Source organism: Mus caroli, unplaced genomic scaffold (assembly GCF_978045245.1).
Source record: "Mus caroli unplaced genomic scaffold, Mus_caroli_1 scaffold_20, whole genome shotgun sequence".
Classification (NCBI taxonomy): domain Eukaryota; kingdom Metazoa; phylum Chordata; class Mammalia; order Rodentia; family Muridae; genus Mus; species Mus caroli.
The window spans coordinates 56,788,785-56,813,207 of record NW_028227275.1 but is presented as its reverse complement, the minus strand read 5'-3'; the positions used below and the strand labels follow the sequence as shown (position 1 = coordinate 56,813,207).

Below are 24,423 nucleotides of genomic sequence, written 5' to 3'. Positions count from 1 at the left end.
ATTTGAAAGTAAGAGTGCTTACTGCTCTCGCAGAGGACCCTGGACTGCTCAGCACCCACATGGCAGCTCACAATTCTGTAACCGTAGTTCCAGGGCATCTGATGGGGTCTTCTGGTCTCTGCTGCCGCCACCACACCCATGAAGAAAATGCACACGAACACACAAATCTTAAAAAATATATCACAAAGGAGAGCTCCGGAACACGTTGTGAGTTTGTGCCCTCCTTTGGAAATGATATTCAAAATCTTATTGTGGATTGGAAGCCAAAAGCGATGTACTGTGCCCTCCCCTGGCTTTGAACTGGACGAGAAAGAAACACACTTCAGAGATGGTGGTCGTCATATTTATTTTTCTGGCTATAAAAGTAATACACGAAGAGCGCTGGATTTGGTGAGAATGCTGAGCCCTGGCTCAGTCACATGCCACCTGCCGGATCTAGAACAGTCACTTCTCAGTATTGCCACCTTCCATGTGGAAAACCAGACTAGGCACCCTGTTGAGCTCCGGCCATAGATGGCAGTGCAGATCCAGAAACTGAGGACATATGGTAAACTGCAAAGTGCTGACAAATGGAAGGGGTTCGCATCACCACCCTCAGCTGAGGTAGCACCAAAGTCCAAGCTCCTGCCCCTCCCTCCCCTGACTCCTAATCACACACAACTCAGAGCTACTGACAGCCCTGGTCTGACAAAGAGGGGAGAGACCACACAGATCTTCTCAAGCCTGGCCAGGTGGGGCCTCCTGGGCATGGTCCCTCCAGAATCGGGCATCTGCTGCAGCCAGCTGGATAAGAACCTCCTCCAACTCCGGCCCATCATCGGGAAATCGCTCACAGAAGGAGCGGATCAGACCAGCGGCGGAGGCCTCATACTCTACAAGCTGTACTTCTGAGCCTAGGGGTGGAGAGAAAACAGCAGCGCAGAAAGAGAGATCTGGTTACTTAGTAACACTCGGAGGGGCAGCGAGCTCTGACTGAGCTCTATGGCACAAACTGTTCCACGTTCAGGAGAGTTATCTAATTAACTACATCAGAATAACCCTGCCAGGAAGGCAGAATTACATGGGGGGAGACTTAGACTTAAATGAATTGCCACTTGACCTCATCCTTCCCTTAAGTCAAGATTTAAATCATGTCTGGCATGGTAGCACACACCATAATCCCAGCACTCAAGGAACTGGGTGAAAAGGATTAATTTTAAGGCTAGCCTAGGAAATCCTGGTCTCAACAAAGCCAACATAACCCCAACAATCACTAACAAAAATGACTGATAAAAGCGCTCTGTCAGGGCTGGAGTGATAGCTCAGGGGGTTAGAGTACAGGCTGCTCTTAGCCTGGCCTCCCGCACCCACATGGTGGCTCACAATCATCTGTAATTCCAGCCCCAGGGGATCCAATGCCCTCTTGTGGCTTCCAAGGGCACTGCATGCACATGGTACATACATACATGCAGGGAAAACACACATCAAATAAATAAATCCGAAATCAAATTTCAAGTGCTATGTTAGATCAAACAAGAAGTCCTCAGCCTCTTGAAACTCACAGTGCAGCAACTGCTTCGTCTGTCTAGATCATGGGCAAGTTTCCCAGTTGCTCTCAGCCTCAGTGCCTTGTGGGTAAAGTGGGGCATGAGCATAGAACCTCTCCTTCTTGTGCTACGGGGACTGCGTGGACAGAGCATCAGAGGGGTGCTCAGCAGCTGCTCTGCACATCTGTGCATCTCACCTGTTAAGTGGGCCTGACTTGAGGTCCCTGGATCAGTCCTCAGCTGCTCAACCTTTGCACTCTGTGAAGCCTGGGGCACTGAGAGGGGCACAGTGGCTAACATGGCCTAAATTAAGTCCTGGCTCTGTGAAGGTCACTTGTGTGTATTTCAGTTCCCAGATGAAACTGATGAGGGGTATTGTAACCAGTCTTCACCAGGCCTGGGGACTTCATTTCTGAAAAGTTCCTTTCTTTTCTTTTCCTTTCCTTTTTCCTTTTCCCCTTCCCTTCCCTTTTCTTTTCTTTTCTTCCCCCCCCCCCCCCAAAGTACTGGGGATAGAACCTGTAACCTTATTTGGCAGTGCAAAGCAGGCCACCAGTGAGCCACAGTCCCGGCCTACTGTGAAAACACTTCACCCAGTACCCTAGAGCCTGCAAGTCCTCTGTCACCACCATTACCACTACTACCAACTATCAAAGTGCTGGGGGCGGAACCCAGGGCCTCTTAAATACTGGGCAAATGTTCTACCACGGACCAGACCCCAGCTCACCAGTACCTTTGAAAACTCCAACCTGTTCCTCAGGTCTGGTCCCTTCCACCACTTCCTCCCAAGACCTTGCCTGGACACTCTGAAGCCATAGATGTGATTTTTATCCAAGTGTTCAGAGCACTGTCTATCCTTTAAACATGTGTGATTAATATCTTTGTTGAGTTTTTATCCCTAATGGGCTCTGAACTTCTTTAGAAAATGACCTCAGCTCCGTCCACAGCTCCATCCCTCAGTGGCCTCCCTGAACTCCATGTTGCCAAAGCACAAAGAAAGTGGAGCTGAGAGATAAGAGACTGAAGGGATTATTTTGTGTTGAGGGGCTGGAGACAGAATGTCTCAGGAAGGTGCCATTTAACAGGGACCTGACCAGCCAGAAGAATCAGACAGACACAGATTTGAGGGACACTGTGCCAAGCAGAGGGTACAGCGTGTACAAAGGCTATCGAGTAGAGTGGCCTTGGTGCATTGGAGAGCTAGGGCACACAAGGTACCGGCACCATGCAGGAAGGGTCAGGGATTCTGAAAATGGAAGTGTTACTTGAGAAGGAGGAACGATCCAGGACATCTCCATCTTGAATGTTGCTGATTTAAATTCTCTTATGTCCTAGGAGGCCTGAGGTCTGTCTGAAAGAACGTGGCAGAGGGAGCCCTCTCCGAACCGAGTACATCATCAGCTTTCTGGAGAGACCTCAGGTAGGTCCAGCAGATGGCATAACATCCATTACCTTCAAGGCGAGTGTTGGGTTGAACAATAAGCTTCCGGGACTCCTTGCGCAGCAGGACCGTATCCCTTAGGGTGAGGAAGCACTCTGGGGGTGCGTCAGTGACTGCTGCATAGCCCTCGTACAGGGCCCGCCCCGCGACCACGTCCCCCGTGGACTTCAGCACCTGCAGGAAGGAGGAATCAAGTGCCTAGGATGGGAACTCACCTCTGTCAGCAGCCATGGTCAGTGGCACCTAGCCCTGGGGAGGACGTGCTGCCGTTTGTCCTTTATAAAACTTCAGAGCTACCAATCTAATGGCTAAGCTGGGTATGGTAGCACCTAGAATCCCAGCACTTGGAAGGCAGAGGCAGGAGGATCAACAGTTCAGGGCCATCCTTCTTCTGCTATGTGGACTCCAGGGTTCATCTCTCTCACTTCTTGGTAATATGTAATCTCTTCATACATGATCATCACACCAACAAGCCAGACCTGGAGAGCTCAAACTGGAGAGTTAGCTACATGGATGCCAAAGGAGCCGGTAGCATCAGGAATGATTGAGCAGAACAGACTACTGGGGATGGCTTTCCAATACCCTCAATGGATCACAAAATCGGAATGTCTAAGTCTCTAATCCAAAAATGGTGTGCTATATGCATCTTCTGGTACAGCCTATTTTTTTTTTTTTTTTTAAAGATTTTATTTATTTATTATATGTAAGTACACTGTAGCTGTCTTCAGACACTCCAGAAGAGGGCGCCAGATCTCGTTGCGGATGGTTGTAAGCCACCATGTGGTTGCTGGGATTTGAACTCTGGACCTTCGGAAGAGCAGTCGGGTGCTCTTACCCACTGAGCCATCTCACCAGCCCTGGTACAGCCTATTTTAAATCACATTTGTTTATTACACATTTTAAACATTTATGTATGTGTTTGTGTTTGCTGTATGTGCACATGTGTGTTTGCTGTGTGCAGAAGAAACCAGAGAAAGACGCTAGCTCCTATTCTACCATTCTCTACCTTATTCCCTTGAAACGGAGTTCTCACAAATCTGGAGTCAGAAAACTCCAGCGATCCTCCTACCTCCGTGGTGCTGCAGCTGCAGAGGAATGCAACCAGGCCTGGTTTTTTACATGAGGACTGGGGATTTGAACTCAGGTCCTTATGTTTATGCGGCAAGCATTATTATCCACTGAGCCATCTCTTCAGCCCTTCTTTTTTTTTTTTTTTTAAGTGAAGGGTGACCCTAAACTCCTAATCCTCCAGCCTCTACTCCTGAGTGCTGGGGTCACAGGTATGAGCCAACACTTTTATGCAGTGGTGAGAATGGGACCCAGGGCTCCATGTACAGTACACAGGCACTCTGACAACTGCCCAATAGCCCAGGCCCTTAGATTACTTATAATACCCAATGTAATGCTATGTAATTAGTTATTAATCCATATTGTTTAGAGAATGATGACAAAAAATTGTGGATGTCCAGTACATACGAGATGACTCCTGAATCTCTGTGTGTGTGTGTGTGTATGTGTGTGTGTGTGCACACGCATGTGTGCGGTTGGCTGAATTTATGGATGTGGAATTGGGGGCTCCAGAATAGGGACTATAAGAATAATAGGAATCAGGGAATCTCTGGACCTATGCCATGTCTGAACATGGGGCTGCCACAGTTCCAGCCAGCTAGACACATAGGTATTGAGCCCACTGTTGCCAGACCTTCCAAGAAGCCACAAATACATATTCAACCTAATCTTTGCTAACATCAGAAACACAAAAACCAAAAACAACCAAAACAACCAAACAAACAAACCGTGGCTCGCACTATAAACACTAAACACTATAAAGAGCTGGATCAAAGATGATGTCACCTTCTGTGTCTATAACATACTGCTGAGGAGACTGAACACAATGAGGTAAGACTGCCCTGCACAAGGACCAAACTGGGCCCCTCACAGCGCCGGGGAGACAGAAGCAGGTCAGTCTCTGTGAGTTTGAGGCCATCCTGGTCTACACAGAGCCAACCAGGGCTATGGAGTGAGAGCCTGCTCAGGGACTGATTCAATCCTGCCTAGGAGCTGGTAGACTTGGTTCTTACTCCTAATGCTCTAACAACAGCACTTGCCATTTGCAGAAGCATCTTTGATTCATAGAACTGTTGCAAAGGCGGCAGAGCTTTGAGAGTCTGAGCTCTGAGCTTCCAGAGTCGGCCAGCACAGCTTGTTTGCCACCAATTCATCATCAATCAGATGGTTACTACCAAGAAGACTGCAGAACCCACCCAGGTCTGTCCCATCAGCTTTGCCAACAGTGCCCCTGCCTATCTCAGAGTCCATCAAGGACACTGTGTTTCTCATCTAGTGGCTCTTATCCTAATTTACTTTTTTGGTAGTGGAGGGTGAAACCCGGGGTCTCACATTTATTAAGTCATACTCTTCTATCCCCAGCCCCTAATTTAATTTTATTTAACTTTACAACTAAGTGTTTTAGTTGGGTGTAGCAGTGCACACCTACAGTCTCAGCACTTGGCAGGCAGAGGTGGAAGCAGGAGGAGGACACGAGTGAAGACTAGCCTGGTCTAACATAGTGAAGACTAGCCTGGTCTAACATAGTGAGGTCTAGGCCATCCAGGGAAACATGTAAGACTGTCTCAAAATATTAAAAAAATTTTAAAAAGAAAAACTAAACAAAAAAGAAAAACTAAAATCAACAAACAGGGCTGGTGAGGTAGCTCAGGAGATAAACATGCTTGTTACACAATCCTTGCCCCAAACTCTACATAAAACCATGAAAGATCAACTCCACAAGTTATCTCTGACCTCCATATACACTGTGGCACATGCACAACCCCTCAATATCACACACACATACACACACACACACACACACACACACACACACACAATTTCAAAAGCAAAAAGACCCCAAACTCCCACACGTTTTACCTAAAGATGTTTTCAATCCTTCCTGGAAACAGATGGGCACAGAATCACAAAGACACACTTTACTTCCTCATTCAAACAACCCTGACTTTAGGACTTAGGATGTGTGAATTGTTGACAGAGGCTGTTTTTGTAGAAAGTCCTACACCGGAAAGACAAGTTTCCTCATGGAGCTGGAGAGATGGTGCAGAGGCTGAGATGGTGCAGAGGCTGAGATGGTGCAGAGGCTGAGATGGTGGAGAGGCTGAGATGGTGCAGGGGCTGAGATGGTGCAGTGGCTGAGATGGTGCAGTGGCTGAGATGGTGCAGGGGCTGAGATGGTGCAGGGGCTGAGATGGTGCAGAGGCTGAGATGGTGCAGAGGCTGAGATGGTGGAGAGGCTGAGATGGTGCAGTGGCTGAGATGGTGCAGAGGCTGAGATGGTGCAGTGGCTGAGATGGTGCAGTGGCTGAGATGGTGCAGTGGCTGAGATGGTGCAGAGGCTGAGATGGTGCAGTGGCTGAGATGGTGCAGTGGCTGAGATGGTGCAGTGGCTGAGATGGTGCAGTGGCTGAGATGGTGCAGAGGCTGAGATGGTGCAGAGGCTGAGATGGTGCAATGGCTGAGATGGTGCAGTGGCTGAGATGGTGCAGAGGCTGAGATGGTGCAGAGGCTGAGATGGTGCAGGGGCTGAGATGGTGCAGGGGCTGAGATGGTGCAGGGGCTGAGATGGTGCAGAGGCTGAGATGGTGCAGAGGCTGAGATGGTGCAATGGCTGAGATGGTGCAGTGGCTGAGATGGTGCAGAGGCTGAGATGGTGCAGAGGCTGAGATGGTGCAGGGGCTGAGATGGTGCAGAGGCTGAGATGGTGCAGTGGTTGAGATGGTGCAGAGGCTGAGATGGTGCAGTGGCTGAGATGGTGCAGAGGCTGAGATGGTGCAGGGGCTGAGATGGTGCAGTGGTTGAGATGGTGCAGGGGCTGAGATGGTGCAGTGGCTGAGATGGTGCAGAGGCTGAGATGGTGCAGAGGCTGAGATGGTGCAGGGGCTGAGATGGTGCAGTGGCTGAGATGGTACAGTGGCTGAGATGGTGCAGTGGCTGAGATGGTGCAGTGGCTGAGATGGTGCAGAGGCTGAGATGGTGCAGTGGCTGAGATGGTGCAGTGGCTGAGATGGTGCAGTGGCTGAGATGGTGCAGGGGCTGAGATGGTGCAGTGGCTGAGATGGTGCAGTGGCTGAGATGGTGCAGTGGCTGAGATGGTGCAGTGGCTGAGATGGTGCAGTGGTTGAGAGTGCTTTTCCAGAGCACCTGTGTTTGACTCCCCCGAGCCACATGGCGGCTCACTGACCCACACGGCGGCTCACAACCCTATGCAACCTATGCAAGGGACTCAGTGCCCTCTTCGGCCACTGCACGCGCCAGGCCTTCCTTCCCAGTCTTGCTCACCATCACCCGCAGCAGTGTTACTGCCATTCAGCTCCTGTTGTGGTCTGAAGGCGCCCTGCTTACTTTGTTTCCGTTAGTTGTCTGCAGTCCCACATGCCCATGTGAGAAACTGCACACAGCTATTCTGTCACTAGAAAGACTTGCTGGATGAGGAACTGACCAGGAGGTTAAGAGATATTGACAGGTGGGAGAGAGGGACAGGAAAGAGGCTGGTGGAAGACAAGAGACCGTCACTTACCTGGAGTCTCCGCAGGAACCGCTCCAAGGCAGGTCTGCCCACTGACCGGATCTTGCTGCGGTCCAGGCGGACCCGGGCATCTGGGCGCCCATCAGAGCCTGTGGTGGGAGTGACGGTAACGAGTCCTTCACCAGCCTCCAGCAAAACCCTCAGGATCACAAACCGGGCCTGCATGTGGGCCTGCCAGGGGAAAGAGGCCGCGTGTAGCGGATATTGAGTGCTTAGTGCACAATTTGCTAATGTGTTCAACATGCCAATCGTCAGATGACATCATCTGTTTATTCCCCCATACCCTGGGGGTCCATTCTGCCCACTCCTCTGCCCTCAATTTCCTCCTTTCTCCAGTGTTCACTGAGGCGGGCTGTGTGCAGAACCTGGTGCCCTATCGCCCTCATCACTTGCCACACTTCTGAATGCTTCAGGCAGCAGCTACTCATGGGGCCCCTCACTAAAGACCCCGAGGACTCGCTCTCCCCATCTTTTTTGTGCCCAACAATGGAACTGAGTAGGCACTACTACCCCACGTTTATATATGACAAAACACTGAGGCGCAGAGAAATGAAGTGACTGCTTCAAGATCACAGAGCTGCTAAGGAAGTCTGGAGTCAAACATCAGTCCAGACTCTAAAATGTGTATTTTCTTTTATGTACATATGTGTGTGCACAGACATAATTTTCTTTTCTAAGTTTTTAAAAATATATTTCATTTTTATTGTATATGTATGGGTGTTTTGCTCACATGCATGTGCATCCCATGTATGTCTGTGCATCACATGGTGTCTGTGCATCACATGCATGTCTGTGCATCACATGGTGTCTGTGCATCCCATGTATGTCTGTGCATCACATGGTGTATGTGCATCACATGGTATCTGTGCATCACATGTATGTCTGTGCATCACATGTATGTCTGTGCATCACATGGTGTCTGTGCATCACATGGTGTCTGTGCATCACATGTATGTCTGTGCATCACATGGTATTTGTGCATCAAATGTATGTCTGCATCACATGGTGTCTGTGCATCACATGTATGTCTGTGCATCACATGGTATCTGTGCATCACATGGATGTCTGTGCATCACATGGTGTATGTGCATCACATGGTGTCTGTGCATCACATATATGTCTGTGCATCACATGTATGTCTGTGCATCACATGGTGTCTGTGCAACACATGGTGTCTGTGCATCACATGGCGTCTGTGCATCACATGGTATCTGTGCATCACATGTATGTCTGTGCATCACATGATGTCTGTGCATCACATGGTATCTGTGCATCACATGGTATCTGTGCATCACATGTATGTCTGTGCATCACATGGTGTCTGTGCATCACATGGTGTCTGTGCATCACATGGTATCTGTGCATCACATGTATGTCTGTGCATCACATGGTATTTGTGCATCAAATGTATGTCTGCATCACATGGTGTATGTGCATCACATGGTGTCTGTGCACCACATGTATGTCTGTGCATCACATGTATGTCTGTGCATCACATGGTATCTGTGCATCACATGGATGTCTGTGCATCACATGGTGTATGTGCATCACATGGTATCTGTGCATCACATGTATGTCTGTGCATCACATATATGTCTGTGCATCACATGTATGTCTGTGCATCACATGGTGTCTGTAGATCACATGTATGTATGTGCATCACATGGTGTCTGTGCATCACATGGTGTCTGTGCATCACATGTATGTGCATCACATGGTGTATGTGCATCACATGTATGTATGTGCATCACTTGCATGCAGTGTCTATGGAACCCAGAAGGAGGTACTGGGTTCCTTGGAACTGGAGTTGCAGACAATTTTCTTAGCTGTCATCTGGGTCCTGGACTTGAACCTGGGTCCGCTGGAAGAGCAGCCAGTACTCGTAACCACTGAGCCATCTCTCCAGCCCTCTTTTTTCTTTTAATATGGGATCTTGCTATGCCACTCAGATTTCTCAGGAATTTCTGGACTGACATAAACCCCCTGTTGTAGCTCCCTGGTAGCTGCAGGACTTTATAATCTGCATCCCTTGATGACATATACTGACTCCTCAATGTAGTTATTTGATTTTGTTAAAAAATGTAAATAAAAAGGCCAGCAAAGTGGACTGACGAGTAAAGTATTTGCCATGCAAACCTGACAACCTGGATTTGATTCCCAGGACTCAAAATGGAAAGAAACAACTGGCTCTCTAAAACTGGGCACACACACGTGCTATACATAATGTAAGTTAAACAAAAATTAAATCAGTGTTGGTGAACATAGTTTCAAACAATATGTTGGCCAGGTATGGTAGCACACATCTTTAATCTCAGCACTCAAGACACAGAGGCAGAGGGATCTCTGTGAATTCAAGGTCAGCCTGGTCTACAGGGTGGGTTCCAGAACAGTGAGGGCTACAGAGAAACCCTGTCTGGAAAAGCACAAAACAAAACAACAACAAAAAACTGTGACTGAATGGCTGAGCCCAGTGGCTAAGAAGGAAGACTACATAAATTTGAATCCTGACGCTCTTCTTCCAGCTGAGATGTGATAGAGCTTTCCCTACAGTAGAGTCTGGGGTTAGAGTTTAAGTTTATCTGGCTTTGGGGGGTGCACTTGTCCCATCCCTGCACCCAGAATCCTGACAGTGGCCACATAGCAGGATCCTCGCCCGTCTCACCTGTCGCCAGTTGGCTGCCTCTGGGGTATAGAACTCCAAAGCCAACAGCCCAGCCCGAACCATGTTAAGCCAGTTCACGTAGATTACATCTTCTGCATCAGCTCCCTCAAAGCCAAAGATCCTGGTGGAGCGGAGACAGGGATGATGAAATTAGCCCCATGCTCTGGTACCTTCAGAGCGGCCCAGCATGGGGACTCAGCCCACTGCCCCTCCAGCCCACAGTTCCTACTCCAGCACTTGGGGGTTGAGACAGAGGTAGAGGCCCACACTCTCGGCCCGGCACTCTTCGTAGCTGGAGGCAATGGTGCTGAATTTGCTATCCCATGTCTCTCCACTCCGGTACCAGCTCTGGATCTAGAAGGATGACCCAGGACCCAAGAATCAGGGCCTGCCTGTGTCCCCCATCCCAGCTGCCTGGCTCCACAGGGACTCTCTTACCTGCTCCCCAGTCTCTGGGTTGATCACAGTCTCCTGGTCAAAGTTGAAAGCACCTTTCTCGTCCTGTAGAAGAAAGGCGGTGAATGCGGGATGGGCTAGGGACAGTGTCCCTGGGCAGGATCTGAGTGGCTCAGAAAGATAAGGAAGGGGAAGCTCTGAGGGTATCCTCAGAGCTCTGGGATGCCAACTACTCCTTCAGATCCCTCAGCAATTAGGAACCACCCATGCACTTCACTGTACAGGGGGAAAATGGGGTCCAGACAAGGGAAGGACCACCTGAAACTGTATGGAAACTCACTCTCCAGGGCTGTGGAAAAGACACCCAATATGTGGGCCACCGAACATGGCTGCTTCTCCCCATGTGCCTCTGGTGCTACCACTCATGCTGCCAACACGGCCCTCCCTGCCATGCCAAGCATCTTCCACAGTGACCTCCTGGGGAAGCCTCTGTCACTGGTGGGAAGACGGAGGGAGGCTCAGAGACCAAGAGCCCCAGCCTGATATCAGCCCAAGTAACCTCTGTGCCTCCCAGATACTAACAGGTTGGCTAAAACCCCACTGTGCCAGGGCTTATACTTCACCTCCCCTTCTTATCTTCACAGGAGTTCATAGAATGGCGTCAGGAACCCCACTGTACAGATGGGTCCACTGGGTCCCAGCCGGAAGAAAAGATGTATTTAAGGCCATGGCCTGAATATAAGACTGGATGAGACACCATGCTGAGTGCGCCCCTTCAGCTGCCCTCTGGATTCTCCAGACAAACCAGGGGCAGCTCCGTCCCTCCCTCATCTAGGGAGGCAGCCCCACCAGTGAGAGCAAGCCCAGCCCAGAACCCCATTCTCGCTGATGGACCTTACTCTCCTAGAGTTAGTTCAGCTATGTGGCTCCATGTTGGGAACCTTCAAATCTCGCCAGCATGCTATAAAGACTATCAACCTCTCCATGATACCCAAGTACAAGCCAGGGGGGACGTGCTCTGGGGAGACAGCCCCTTAGGCAGAAGAGACGTGACTTGACCTCCCTACAACATGCTCCAGGAGCCCAGAGAAATGAATGGGCAGACAGGGTTCTCCGAGAAAACTCAACTGGTGGCTGCTGACCGAGAGGGATTGCTGGGCTCAGGCTGGGGAAGCTCCCCTTGAAGTGTGACTCAGGTGGCCCCTAGACAGAGACCGGGAGGGGCCAGTGTCTGCCACTGCCTGTGCCAAGGCCACAGGCACTGTCTGTCTCTGCACCTTGAGCCTGTATTTTTCCAGATACTGAAGGGAGCCATGGCTCACTAGGAATGAAAGGCTTCACCTATGCGTGGGACAGGTCAGGTGGTCCCTGCTCACCTGTACAAAGAGCTTGCCACTGCCATGGCCCAACAGCTCGTGTAACCCCACCTGCACATCAAAGGATGGCCCCTTCCAGCGGATATACAGGTCCTGTCAAGACAAACAAGGACACCACTGACCACCTCATTGTGGTCACAGTACGCACCAGTCCTCCCAGCAAGGCCCATGTGGGCAATGTGCTCTCTGGAAGCCAAGCTTATTTGCCTCCACACTTGTGGAGTGACCCATCTCACCCCACAGTGACCCTCCACTGTGCATCCAGGCAGGAACGGAAGCTTCCCAGTGACAAAGGGTCCGTCACGTGGCAGGAGTGGCTAAGCCAGAACCAAAGCTGGACTCTTGATTTCACCACAGGACTGGTCCATATACCTTCCCAGACTAGTATAGCTTAGCCCCAGGGCTCAGGTAGCCAGTGCCCACCTTGTCTTCTTCCTCCAAGAACGTGAGTTTCTCCCGCTTTGTGGCATAGGCCACAGCCAGCACATTCCCCAGAGATACATTCTTAAAGCCTTCTGTCTGTCTCAGGTCATCGTCTAGAAGACAGGGGTGAGAGCTGACAGAGGGAAGGGCAGAGGTTGAGAGGCACCGAGAGAAGGCTGAGGGGAGGGACTCACAGTTGGGGATGTTGATGCCCGCAGGAATGCCAGAGCCAGCAAAGGTGAGGACGTCCAGGGAGGTGAAGTCAGGGGTGAGGAACTTGTCCTTCTCGAAGGCAGGAGGCCAGGGCAGCTCCTTCAGCAGCTGCTCAGCGCTCGCGACTAGCCGCTCGAACTTGGCACTCATGGCTTTGTTTACCATGGCCACGAAGCCTGTTGGGGGGTGGGGCTGTGGTTTGCTAGCATCCTGGGATCCCGCTGCACCCTCCCCAGTTCCTCCATGCATTATATTTATACTGAACACAGCTGTCTGCAGCAGCCTATGCTGGCTACTGGGGACCACAAGCCCCAAGTCCCAGGCCCCAGACGGGAAAACAACAGGCAGAACTCCTTCATGTTCCTATGACCTCAGGTCTGAGCTCCTAGGTACGGCTGGCACTTTCCTTCCTCCTGCCAGGCTAATCTCTGGATTTAGCAACTCTATATCCAGCCTCTCTATACAGAATGGGGAGAGCAAGAGTAGGCAGAGAGACCAGTCTGAACCCTCCAGCAATGACGTGCCTATGGGATGATGACTGAGGCAGTCTGCTGTCGGTCGCTAGGGATGAAAGCTACCACATCAGTCTCACAGGTGTGGCAGATCCACCCCTACCCGCTGATCCACTCCTATCACTGCACACAGGACTCTGTGATGCTCACAGGCGTGGCAGATCCACCCCTACCCGCTGATCCACCCCTATCACTGCACACAGGACTCTGTGATGCTCACAGGCGTGGCAGATCCACCCCTACCCGCTGATCCACCCCTATCACTGCACACAGGACTCTGTGATGCTCACAGGTGTGGCAGATCCACCCCTACCCGCTGATCCACCCCTATCACTGCACACAGGACTCTGTGATGCTCACAGGCGTGGCAGATCCACCCCTACCCGCTGATCCACCCCTATCACTGCACACAGGACTCTGTGATGCTCACAGGTGTGGCAGATCCACCCCTACCCGCTGATCCACTCCTATCACTGCACACAGGACTCTGTGATGCTCACAGGCGTGGCAGATCCACCCCTACCCGCTGATCCACCCCTATCACTGCACACAGGACTCTGTGATGCTCACAGGTGTGGCAGATCCACCCCTACCCGCTGATCCACTCCTATCACTGCACACAGGACTCTGTGATGCTCACAGGCGTGGCAGATCCACCCCTACCCGCTGATCCACCCCTATCACTGCACACAGGACTCTGTGATGCTCACAGGTGTGGCAGATCCACCCCTACCCGCTGATCCACTCCTATCACTGCACACAGGACTCTGTGATGCTCACAGGCGTGGCAGATCCACCCCTACCCGCTGATCCACCCCTATCACTGCACACAGGACTCTGTGATGCTCACAGGTGTGGCAGATCCACCCCTACCCGCTGATCCACTCCTATCACTGCACACAGGACTCTGTGATGCTCACAGGCGTGGCAGATCCACCCCTACCCGCTGATCCACCCCTATCACTGCACACAGGACTCTGTGATGCTCACAGGCGTGGCAGATCCACCCCTACCCGCTGATCCACCCCTATCACTGCACACAGGACTCTGTGATGCTCACAGGCGTGGCAGATCCACCCCTACCCGCTGATCCACTCCTATCACTGCACACAGGACTCTGTGATGCTCACAGGCGTGGCAGATCCACCCCTACCCGCTGATCCACTCCTATCACTGCACACAGGACTCTGTGATGCTCACAGGCGTGGCAGATCCACACCTACCCACTGATCCACTCCTATCACTGCACACAGGACTCTGTGATGCTCAGAGGCGTGGCAGATCCACCCCTACCCGCTGATCCACTCCTACCACTGCACACAGGACTCTGTGATGCTCAGAGGCGTGGCAGATCCACCCCTACCCGCTGATCCACTCCTATCACTGCACACAGGACTCTGTGATGCTCAGAGGTCTGACCACTTGGCTTATGGTCACTGAATGGATGATGGGCAAATCCAGGCTAAGAAATCATGTTTGCCTTGTCAGGTTAGCCACAAAAGGTATAACAGCCAAATGGCTCCAAGTCCGGGTAACTGGGCTCAGCCAGCACTATGGTCAATCCACAGGTAACTTGGTGCTACACAGTGCCTGGGACATTACGTAAGCTGACCCAGGCTGCTGTCATTACTTCTAGGAGAAAGGACAGAACTCTCGAGGAAGAATGGGAGAGTGAACTTGGACCTGTGCAAAGGGATTTTCACCCAACCTCCCCACTCCACAAGAAGTTACCTTCAAACTCTCCTCGGGAACCAAAGGGGTCACGGTAGCTCTCAATGAAGCCAATGTAACTAGAGGAGAAAAGGGGAGAGATGAGGGCAACCTGGCAGAAGGCATGGGATGGGGGTTGTGGGGGAGGAAGCAGAGGCTGACACCTCACCTCTCTACAATGGGGCCTTTGTCCTGAATCCAGAAGCGGGAGCCCCTCTTATGGGCCTCAATGGAGCCCTGGGTGAAGCTCTCCATGTACTGAGCCAGCATTTGCTCCTGGTGGCTATTGGCTGCATAAGCCTAGAGGTGAGAAGGGCTTTGGTCAATCCTGGACCATCCACCTTCGCTGCCCAGAGGGGTTTTGAGTGCCCCCCTCAGTCTCCAGCCAGCCTTACCTTAGCTTTCTCCAAGTGTTCTACCACCTTCTGGAGGATGGGGGCATAGTCCCCCCGGGTGACCTGGAAATGGTTTCCCTGGAACTCGTATCTCTTCAGCTTGGAGGTCAATTCAGAGTCGAGAGCAGGGTCTAAGGAATGAGGCAACACTCAGGAACAGCATTTCGCTCTGGCCCACTAAGAACTTTAATGGCTCCCCATTGCCAACAGAAATTAGGATAAATCCTCTTCTTCAAACATGCATATATTAGAGGCTCAATTGACAGGGTGCTTGCCTAGCATGTTCAAAGCCCCAGATTTGATACCTAGCACCGCATAAACCAGGTATGGTGATGCACTCCTGTAATCTTGGCGCTTGGGAGGTGGAGATGGGATTACACCGAGTTTGAGGTCAGCCTGACTAGAGTAAGGCCTTGTCTCCAAACACACCGAGGCTGGAGATATGGCTCAGAGGGTACAGGTTCTAACCATCAAACCTGACAGCCTGAGTGTAGTCCCTAGGTCCTCCATAGAGTGAAAGGACAGGGTCAACTTCTGTAGGTCATCCTCTGACTTCTATTTCAGGACATCTGTGCACAGGCTAAATGTTTAGGAAGAAAGGAGAGAGGGAAGGAAGGAAGGGAGGGAGGGATGGAGGGAGGAAGCACGCACGCACGCACGCACGGCCAGCAGAGTATGTTCCTGCACGCTGCGCCACCATCAGTTGAGAGGTAAATTAGGAAGAGAGGGAGTTCAAGGTCATCTCAGATATACTCAAGGTCATTTCAGGTAAAAACACAATGAGTTTAGGGTGGCCCCAAAGATTGCAGAAGATGCTATCTCAAAAAACAAAAATAACAAAAAGATAACCTCCACAGAAACCCATTACTCCAGCGGGTAGCAATGCATGTCTTTAATCCCAGCACAACAACAACAAAAGCCCAATACTTGGTACGTACACATACCAAGAGCTGTGATGGGCAGATCTCTGAGTCCAAGGCCAGCCTAGTCTACAGAGTTCCTAGACAGCCAAGGCTAGACAGAGAAACTATGTCTTGGGGGATGGGGGTGGGGAACACATTTTGTTCTTGCAAAAGACCTAGGTTGAGTTCCCAGCATCTGATGTGGGCACCTTGTGTCTCACAGTCATCTGTAACTCCAGTCCCACAGGAGCTGACACCCTCTCCTGGCCTCGAGCACCTTCACGTACACTATACACAGAAAAATAAATCTTCAAAAAGAAAAAAGAGGAAGAAATCAATCTTTGAAAGAAACAAAAGAGTAGGGGCTGGAGAGGTGGCTCAGTGGTTAAGAGCAACGACGGCTCTTCCGAAGGTCCTGAGTTCAAATCCCAGCAACCAAATGGTGGCTCACAATCATCAATAATGAGATCGGATGCCCTCTTCTGGGGTATCTGAAAACAGCTACAGTGTACTTAGATATAATAAATAAATCTTTAAAAAAAAAAAAGAGTCACATCTTAAAAACTATGAGAGCTGAGCATAACTGGGGAGCAGAAGTCGGTGACTCCTGACTGTGAGAGACAGGAAGGGACCACTAGCACAGAAGTCAGTGACTCCTGATCGAGACAAGGTAGGGACCACGAGCCAAGGACGACAGACACTGAGGCCATCTTCTAGAAGTTGGAAAAAGGACCGTGTTTCACTATGTGGAACAGAATCCAGGGCCTTGAGCACTCGAGGCCAGTGCTCTACCTTTGATTCACACTGCCAGCCCCAAAGCCACTCCTGGCCACCACCTTAGCCTGCAACCTGTGCTACAAGCATGGGATCTATTTCAACTTGCACTGTAACAGGATCCCTTCTGTTTTCCGGACCTGTGTCCCTTTTCTTTCTTTCTTTCTTTTTTAAAGAGATGTTTTGTTTTTGTTTTTAAAGACAGGGTTTCTCTGTGTTGCCCTGGCTGTCCTGGAACAACTCACTTTGTAGGCCAGGCTGGCCTCGAACTCAGAAATCCGCCTGCCTTTACCTCCCAAGTGCTAGGATTAAAGGCGTGTGCCACCATGCCCAGCTAAAGAGTTGTTTTTATCTGGTGTATGTGTATGAATGTGTATGTACGTGTGTGTGTGTGTGTGTGTGTGTGTGCGCATGCACATATGTGCATCACATTCATGTCTGGTACCTAGGGTACCTAACCCAGATCCTCTAGAAGAGCAGGAAGTGCTCTTAACTGCTGAACCATGTCTCTAGTTGATATATCCCTTTTTTGTCAAAACAGCTGTCCCCTAAGTTTTGCTATCACCCTGTTGCAGCTCATACTGTCCCCCTCTGTCTGGAGTGCATATGGCATGTTCATTTGCTATATGCAAATACCCAACATTTACACATTGAATACCTGAGTATTACCAAGCACTGGGCACTGGGAAAGACTGACAGAAACACACAGCCCATTTTAGCAGAGGGCTTGTCATCAAGACACAGACCAACAAGGGCACTAGTGTGAGTGTTGGTAGGATCCCTGAAAAGGAGCCACCCACATCCAGCTGTAGAATGGAGAGGAGCTGGCTGGGTAAGCAAGATGGGCTTGCAGCTGATCTGGGCAGGAAGTAGGCAACAAGCTGTATAAAGACTTGGTGATGAGACGTAGGAACCAGAAGCTATAGAACGTGGCTAAAGCAGAGTGCTGGAGATGTGCACTGACCAGGGATGTGGATGGGTGAAAATGAGCGAGCAGAGGGTGACACAGAGGCCTAAATATATTCGCTATCCTTGCTTTATAAACCAGGCAGAGCCAATCAGAGACCCATGACCGCCCACGAGTATGGGCTCACATTAATAAAGGACTCTGGAGAGTCGAGAGCTGTATGAAGCTGTATGAAGAAACAACTGACACCAAAGAGCTCTTTCCTTCCGCTGGGACAACCGGGCTGCTGGCCTGAGCCACATGGCTCATTAGCTGGCTGACGTTGGACATTAGGGCCCCAACGCACCTGTGTTGAGGACCGAAGCCAGCCGCACCTCATAGTGGGACTTCCCTTCCTGGCCAACGACCTTGAAGAGCCGTGTGTTGTATGCACTGAGGTTCTGGGGGAAAAAATAAGAGCAGGGTTTGAAGGCTGGTGAGACCAGGGAAACTGAGGAGAGTGGAGGAGTGGCCGTCCTAAGACAGTGAAGCAAAGTAACCAGGGCCTCTCAGGAAAATTCCTAAGCCCACAGTGGAGGGCAAGGGATGACTGCCATTAAGTGCACCGCACACTAAATGCTAACTTAAAAAAAAGTTAGTACACGCCTTTAATCCCAGCACTCAGGAAGCAAAGGCAGGCAGACTTCTGTGTGTTCCAGCCAGCCTGATCTATATAGTGAGACTTTGTCTCAAAAGAATAAACTAATACAATATACTAGGGCTGAGAGGCGGCCCGGCTGAGAGGTGGCCCGGCTGAGAGGTGGCCCAGCTGAGAGGCGGCCCAGCAGATAAGATGCTTACTGCACTGTTCTTGCAGAGGCCCCAGCTTTGGTTCACAGCACGTAAACAGGGGCTCACAACTGTCTCTAACTCCAGTCTCAGGTTAACCTTGGGCTCCTACATACAGGGGTGCACACTACATACTTCAGGCACGCACACACATACACGCACACAAACACACACACTAAAATAAACAGACTTTCTAATTTAAAAATACACATCTAGGGGCCCACACATGTGCCACAGTGCTTGCATGGAGGCCTCAATAGCTTTGAGAGTCAGTTCTCTTTCCATCATGGAGATCCCAGAAGATCAAATTAATGTCACCGGGCTTACCGGCAAGCACATCTGCCCACTGAGCCATTCATCAGCCCCCTGAGCACTAATGTTCACAAGCTTAGGCTGTGTGAGGCACAGCACCACCTCAGTTAACTCTTAGCTGTGTGGGATGAACTTGGGAGACAGCCACAGAGCTGTCATGTGGTCGAGGAACACAGGACAGGGTGGATGTATCCTGGTACACATGTGACATCTCTGTCTTTCTGATTGGTACAGGCTTACCTCTCGTATCCTTTAAATCTTGTCCTTCTCAAGGACCTAAGGTGCCCATATGTCTTTGAGTTCAGGCTGGGACCCGAGAGCAGGTGGCAGTGGTGAAAGGGTGGAGACAAGAAGCCCCATCAAACTAGTGTCCCAAATTGCCAATTCCCAAACCTGAGAGTCCAGAAAGTCCTGGGCCAGCTTAGCATCTTCCATGGTACAATCCCCAGAGAAATAGGTGGTGACTCCCTGTGGGGAAGGGACAGTGAGAGAAAGGTGCACAGAGAGACAAGAGATGGCATTACTAAGGGCGCAGAGTGACCCTGTGAGGCAGCTGATGGCTTCCTGCCCAGGCTCTGCATGTCCTCCCAGCACCTCCACCCTGCCCTGCCCATTTCTAGGGGGAAAGGTTGTAAAACAGATTTTCTTCTTGGACATTTTCAGTATTTCAGTATTTTCTTCTTTGAGGTCAGGTCTCACTACGTAGCCCCACTCCGGCCTCAAACTCACACTCCTGAGGGCTGCGATTACAGGTGACTCCAGGTGTGCCACCATGCCTAACTCAGTCTTTCTTCCACCCATCCTCTCTAGCTGGCCCACCTCTAAGGCTTGCCACGGCTTCTTCCCATGCAGTCCAAGCAACCCCTACAGGCAGGAACCCTGGATCCTCCCATCATTCTCTCCTAGACTCCCTTATCCTCCAAGCTCTTCTACCTTCCCTCTCTATGCACCCACATCCTGCCAGGACTGACCTGGAAGAACATTCTAGAAACATTCCATGCAGTTCTCTGTGGTGCCAAGTGGCTTTAGTTCAAGAGTAGGGGGAAGAGCCTCCTGTCTCCCATTATCAGCTGCCCTTCCATGCATACCAAGCAGCCTCAAGGATGCCTCCACTTTACCAAGTTCTTGGAGGGCGGGGCTCACCTCCTTCCCCAGCCCAAGATGTCGGAGCCTCGGTTCCAGGGAGAACATAAGATCCCCACAGGTCTGCCAAAGGTCCCTGACTTCTTCTGGCTGCTGCTGGGCAGCCTTACTCCCCAGGATCACACGTCCCAACTTTTCCTGCAAGGAGAAAGGAGGGCATTGGTCTGCCTACATGTCCTTCAACCTCCCTGAGCCTCCCTCTCCTTGAATCTAAGACCTCACAATATAGCCCCGGGAACAGCAGCAGCAAGCCCTGAGAAGAGTTGAACTTCAGGCTACCACAGAACTAACTACTCAGTCAGACACTGCATTCAGCATTACCACAAGAGGCATTAACATCTGAGGAGCCACAGTGCATGGACTTTGCCTATTCCAGTGATGACCAGCAGGCGTCTAACCGCTCACATTTGCACAACCTACACTTGCTTGGCTCTCAGATCAGAAAGGACTGTGCTTTTCCTTTATGTGTCCATCTGCGGCACCTGGGGATGCCGAGTGACACCACAGTCCCAGTGTCCCAGTGACAGGGCTAGGGGTCACTCTGCACCTTTGACTCCAACAAAGGTCCCTTCTTTATTCTTCAACCACAGCCCACTGCTGCCTCCCCAACTCACCTTGGGCAGGTTAGGAACAAACTTGGTGTCACCAAAGGACTTGTAGTTGCCCATGTTGGAGTAGACCCCTGCTGCGTAGACCAGGAATGCCTGCGCAGTGGAGATGACATAGCATCAAACATATGAGACGACTGCCTTTCCCTTTCAGGAAAAGGTGGATTTTTTTTTTTCCAGGGCATACCAGTGTGGGAGAGGCTGAGAAATCACAGGGCAGAACCCTGACTCTAGGAGGCCCCAGTCTGGCCGAATTTGTTGTCACAGATGAATTTTTACCCCCACCCTACTGGGTAGCAAAACTGGTCTCAGCAGCTACCAAACACACCTTCCTAGGCTGGTGATAGCAAGAAGCTGCCTCCCACAGCTCCAAGGGTAGGCATGTAAGCTGGCTAGGCCAGTCAGAAAATCACCTTCTCTTGCTACAGGCTGACTGAGAATGGCTTGAGAAAACTGAGAGGTGGAGACCACATCTCAAGATAGCATCCAACAACTGAGTCTACCTGCACCTGAAGCCTCCTTAGCCCTGGTCCTCGCAATTATGTGAGCTAAAAAGTCTTTTGTTGTTGTTCTTTTCTTTTGTTTTGTTTTGTTCTGAGATGCAGTCTCACTGTGTATTGCTAGCTATTCTGGAATGTTCTATGTAGACCAGACTGGCCTGTAACTCACAGAGATTTGCCTCTGTCTGCTTCCCAAGTGATTCAGTCCCAGGTATATGTCATCACACTAGGCTCATGATTCTCTTTAAGCCACTTTGTATTGGGTCTCTGCTACTTACCACCAAAGGCATCCCACTAAAAATAGTTAACACTTGGGTATTACTTCCTACTTACAGGCATTCCCACAGAGATTTGCCCTTTTTAACAGTAGACGAAGGCCCACAGACAGGACGCAATAAGCAAAAATTCCAAAGACATGGAAGAAATAGTAACCTTGGCTCAGAAATAAACAATCTGATCAATTTCATAGAAAACTAGGTCACATTTCCATATATTCCTCGTGGGAATGTAATGTGTTGAGCCATTTTTAATAAAAAGGTCTCACTATATAGCCCTGACTGGTCTCAAACTACGTAGATCAGGCTGGCCTTGAACTCACAGAGATCCTCCTACCCTTGACTCCAGAGTGTTAAAATTAAAGGTGTACACCACCACGTGTGGCCTTAGAAGATAATTTAACACACTCAGATCATTGTAAATGTTCAGAGCCTTCAACCCAGCATTCCTAGCTCTACAAATAGTTCCCACTTACACGCTTACACACGTACACACTTACACGAGAATGAGCATTGTGGCATTGTTTGAAAGAAAAGCTAGAAACCATCTAAAATATTCAGCATTAAAAAAAAAAAAAAAAAAAAGAGGCAGAGGCAAGTGGATTTCTATGAGTTGAAGCCATCCTGGTCTACCGAGCAAATTCCAGAACAGCCATGGAGAGACCCTGTCTTGAAAAACCAAAAAACAAAACAAAATAAAACAAACCAAACAAACCAACCAACCCAAACTAGCCAAATACTTATTTGATTACAATGCACACTGCTTTAGAGTGTTTCACAGCCAATAAATGAAGTGGGTATTGCCTTTCCCGGTCCTACAGGATATACTCCCAATGGAGATTCTCCAGGATACAGGGATCTGCAAAATGGGCAGGATCCAGAACTCTCTGAAAAGGCTGAGCATGTGTGACCTTTTGTGTTTTGTATGTTTCTGAATTGATGCAATATAATAAGATTCAAGTATGGTATTTGGCTAATACACCCACAAACAAGAACTAAGAGACAAACAGAACATTCTACCCAGGTCCCTCACAAACCCTTGATATCTACCCAGGCTGCCTTCCTCTGTCCCTCAGTATCAGCTGTACAGTCATGGCAGACTGCTAAGAACTATGATACCTAGGCTGGCCTCAAACTCACAGCAATCTTTCTGCCTCAGCCTCTCATGTATGGGAATTAAAGGTGTGTGCCATCATGCCTGGCTTGTTTCCCTATATCTTGAAGCAGGCACTATACTAAGGCAGACCATATGCACATTCTACAGAAAACAAGCCTGAAGCTGTGTGTGTGTGTGTGTGTGTGTGTGTGTGTGAACTAGCACCCTTTAGTCTAATCCTCTACCTAGTTGGAGAGAGACCTGTGCCCCTTGTTCATGGTCCTTCGCACCCTTCCAGAAGCCCCTCAGAAAGCCAGGCGAGCCTGAGAGAACTGACCTGGTACTCTTCTTCAGTAAGACCCTCAGCCAGGGCATGTTGGCGCAGCTGGTCAGGGTCCTGGGCACGGAAGATGCGGCTAAGCAGGGCATAGATGTAGGGGGCTTCAGGGGATGTCTGGAGCAGCACTGCCAGGCCTCCATACCAAGCAGCTCTAGACAGGTGATGGGCATAGAGGCGCTCTGTGGGTGACAGCAGGCGGAATGCCTCCCTGCAGTCCAGGCTAGACACACCGATGTCATTGGGCAGGATGTACTGGGTATCTGCCATGAGCCCTGCAAGAACACATCACAGTCATCTCAGAGAGCACAGCATCTTCGCGTCTGCTCTGAAAGCTCATGAGCTAACCAACTTCTTCCACCCAGAAGCCCAGGAGGGAACAATCCAGTCGCATCCATTTACCTGAAATGCTGAAATTCAAAGACTCAAATACTTAGCCGGCCAGCTTTGGCCTGTGGCCTCTCAGACTTAAAATCTGAATCCAATCACTTCTTATTACAGATGAGGACACTAAGGCCCAGGGATGCCAAGTGTACGAAGGAAGAACAGGCAGAACAGAGCCTCGTTACTAGACTCCCATCCCCAGCCACTCCCTGTCTCATCTCCACCTTCTCAGATGTCCTAGTCTCTGTTCAGAATTTCCCAACACCTCTAGCTCATCACAACTGCTGACAAAGGCTTCATGCTGGATATCCACCCCACCATACCAACCCCGCTCCACCAAAGGGTCTAAAACCCAGGGCAGCCGCTTCACCTCCCTGCACTGCTCTTTGCTCCTCTGCAACACTGACTGTGAGTATGACACCAAGCTCAACAGCTGGGTATGAAAACTAGAAAAGGCCTTTCCAGGACAGGGACGTGACCCAGTTGGTAGAGTTTGTCTAACCAACGACCAGGCCCAGGGTTAGATTCCAAGGTCAGTCTGGGGTACATGAAACCCTGTCAAAAAATAAATCAAAAACAGCAATGATATTTTGTCCCAGTTTCCCTCCTAGCATTTGCCCCAGTCTCATCTCTTTCTTCAGCCCTTCACTATCCTGTTTTCTTCTGTTGCTCTGTTGGGAAGCCATATAAAGTCACAACCCATTTTCCAGATAGGTACCATATGGTATTTGGAAAGCAACTTATCCAAAGCTTTTCAGCTCAGTTGGGACCCAAGGAATTCCGAACCCACCACGTTCTCCACGCTCCGCCCCTGGCTAAGTTTCCACCCTCAGTACTCCTTATTCGCGCGGCTCCGCCCCATCTACCCCTTCGCTCGGAAAGAGGTGTTAACTCTTTACTGCCTGGAAATTCTCCTTGTCCAAAAGCTGGGAGAGATTTGGAAGAGGCACTGAAGGGTGGACAGGAAGGGGATGATCTTGCATGCACAGCCAGGCCTCGCTCTGATCTCCTGAAGATGACAAATCGTGACCCCAAAACCAAGGTGCTGTACCTCACCTGCTGCAGCTGCTCCGTTCGCAAACTCACTTCCTGCTTCCGGCTCCCCG

General features: G+C 50.3%; 1 protein-coding gene across 4 annotated transcripts; it reads right to left on the bottom strand.

Moving 5' to 3' along the window:
- Positions 1–327: 327 nt before the first annotated feature.
- Positions 328–24,423, bottom strand: Dpp3 (dipeptidyl peptidase 3). 4 transcript variants are annotated; one of them, XM_021151421.1, is made up of 18 exons: positions 24,369–24,423; positions 22,934–23,208; positions 20,732–20,821; positions 20,118–20,255; positions 19,368–19,442; positions 18,181–18,274; positions 15,252–15,382; positions 15,026–15,156; positions 14,878–14,936; positions 12,616–12,810; positions 12,422–12,534; positions 11,999–12,091; positions 10,665–10,727; positions 10,456–10,580; positions 10,227–10,347; positions 7,556–7,735; positions 2,979–3,141; positions 328–893 (listed from the first exon to the last, which is right to left on the bottom strand). In XM_021151421.1, exons 2-18 carry the CDS (start codon positions 23,201–23,203, stop codon positions 718–720), a joined length of 2,217 nt encoding a protein of 738 aa, XP_021007080.1. In that variant the 5' UTR covers positions 23,204–23,208; positions 24,369–24,423; the 3' UTR covers positions 328–717. The 4 variants fall into 4 exon arrangements, with proteins under 4 accessions (XP_021007080.1, XP_021007078.1, XP_021007081.1 ...); XM_021151419.2 differs by having other exon boundaries at positions 24,374–24,416; XM_021151422.3 differs by lacking the exon at positions 24,369–24,423 and adding an exon at positions 24,217–24,343.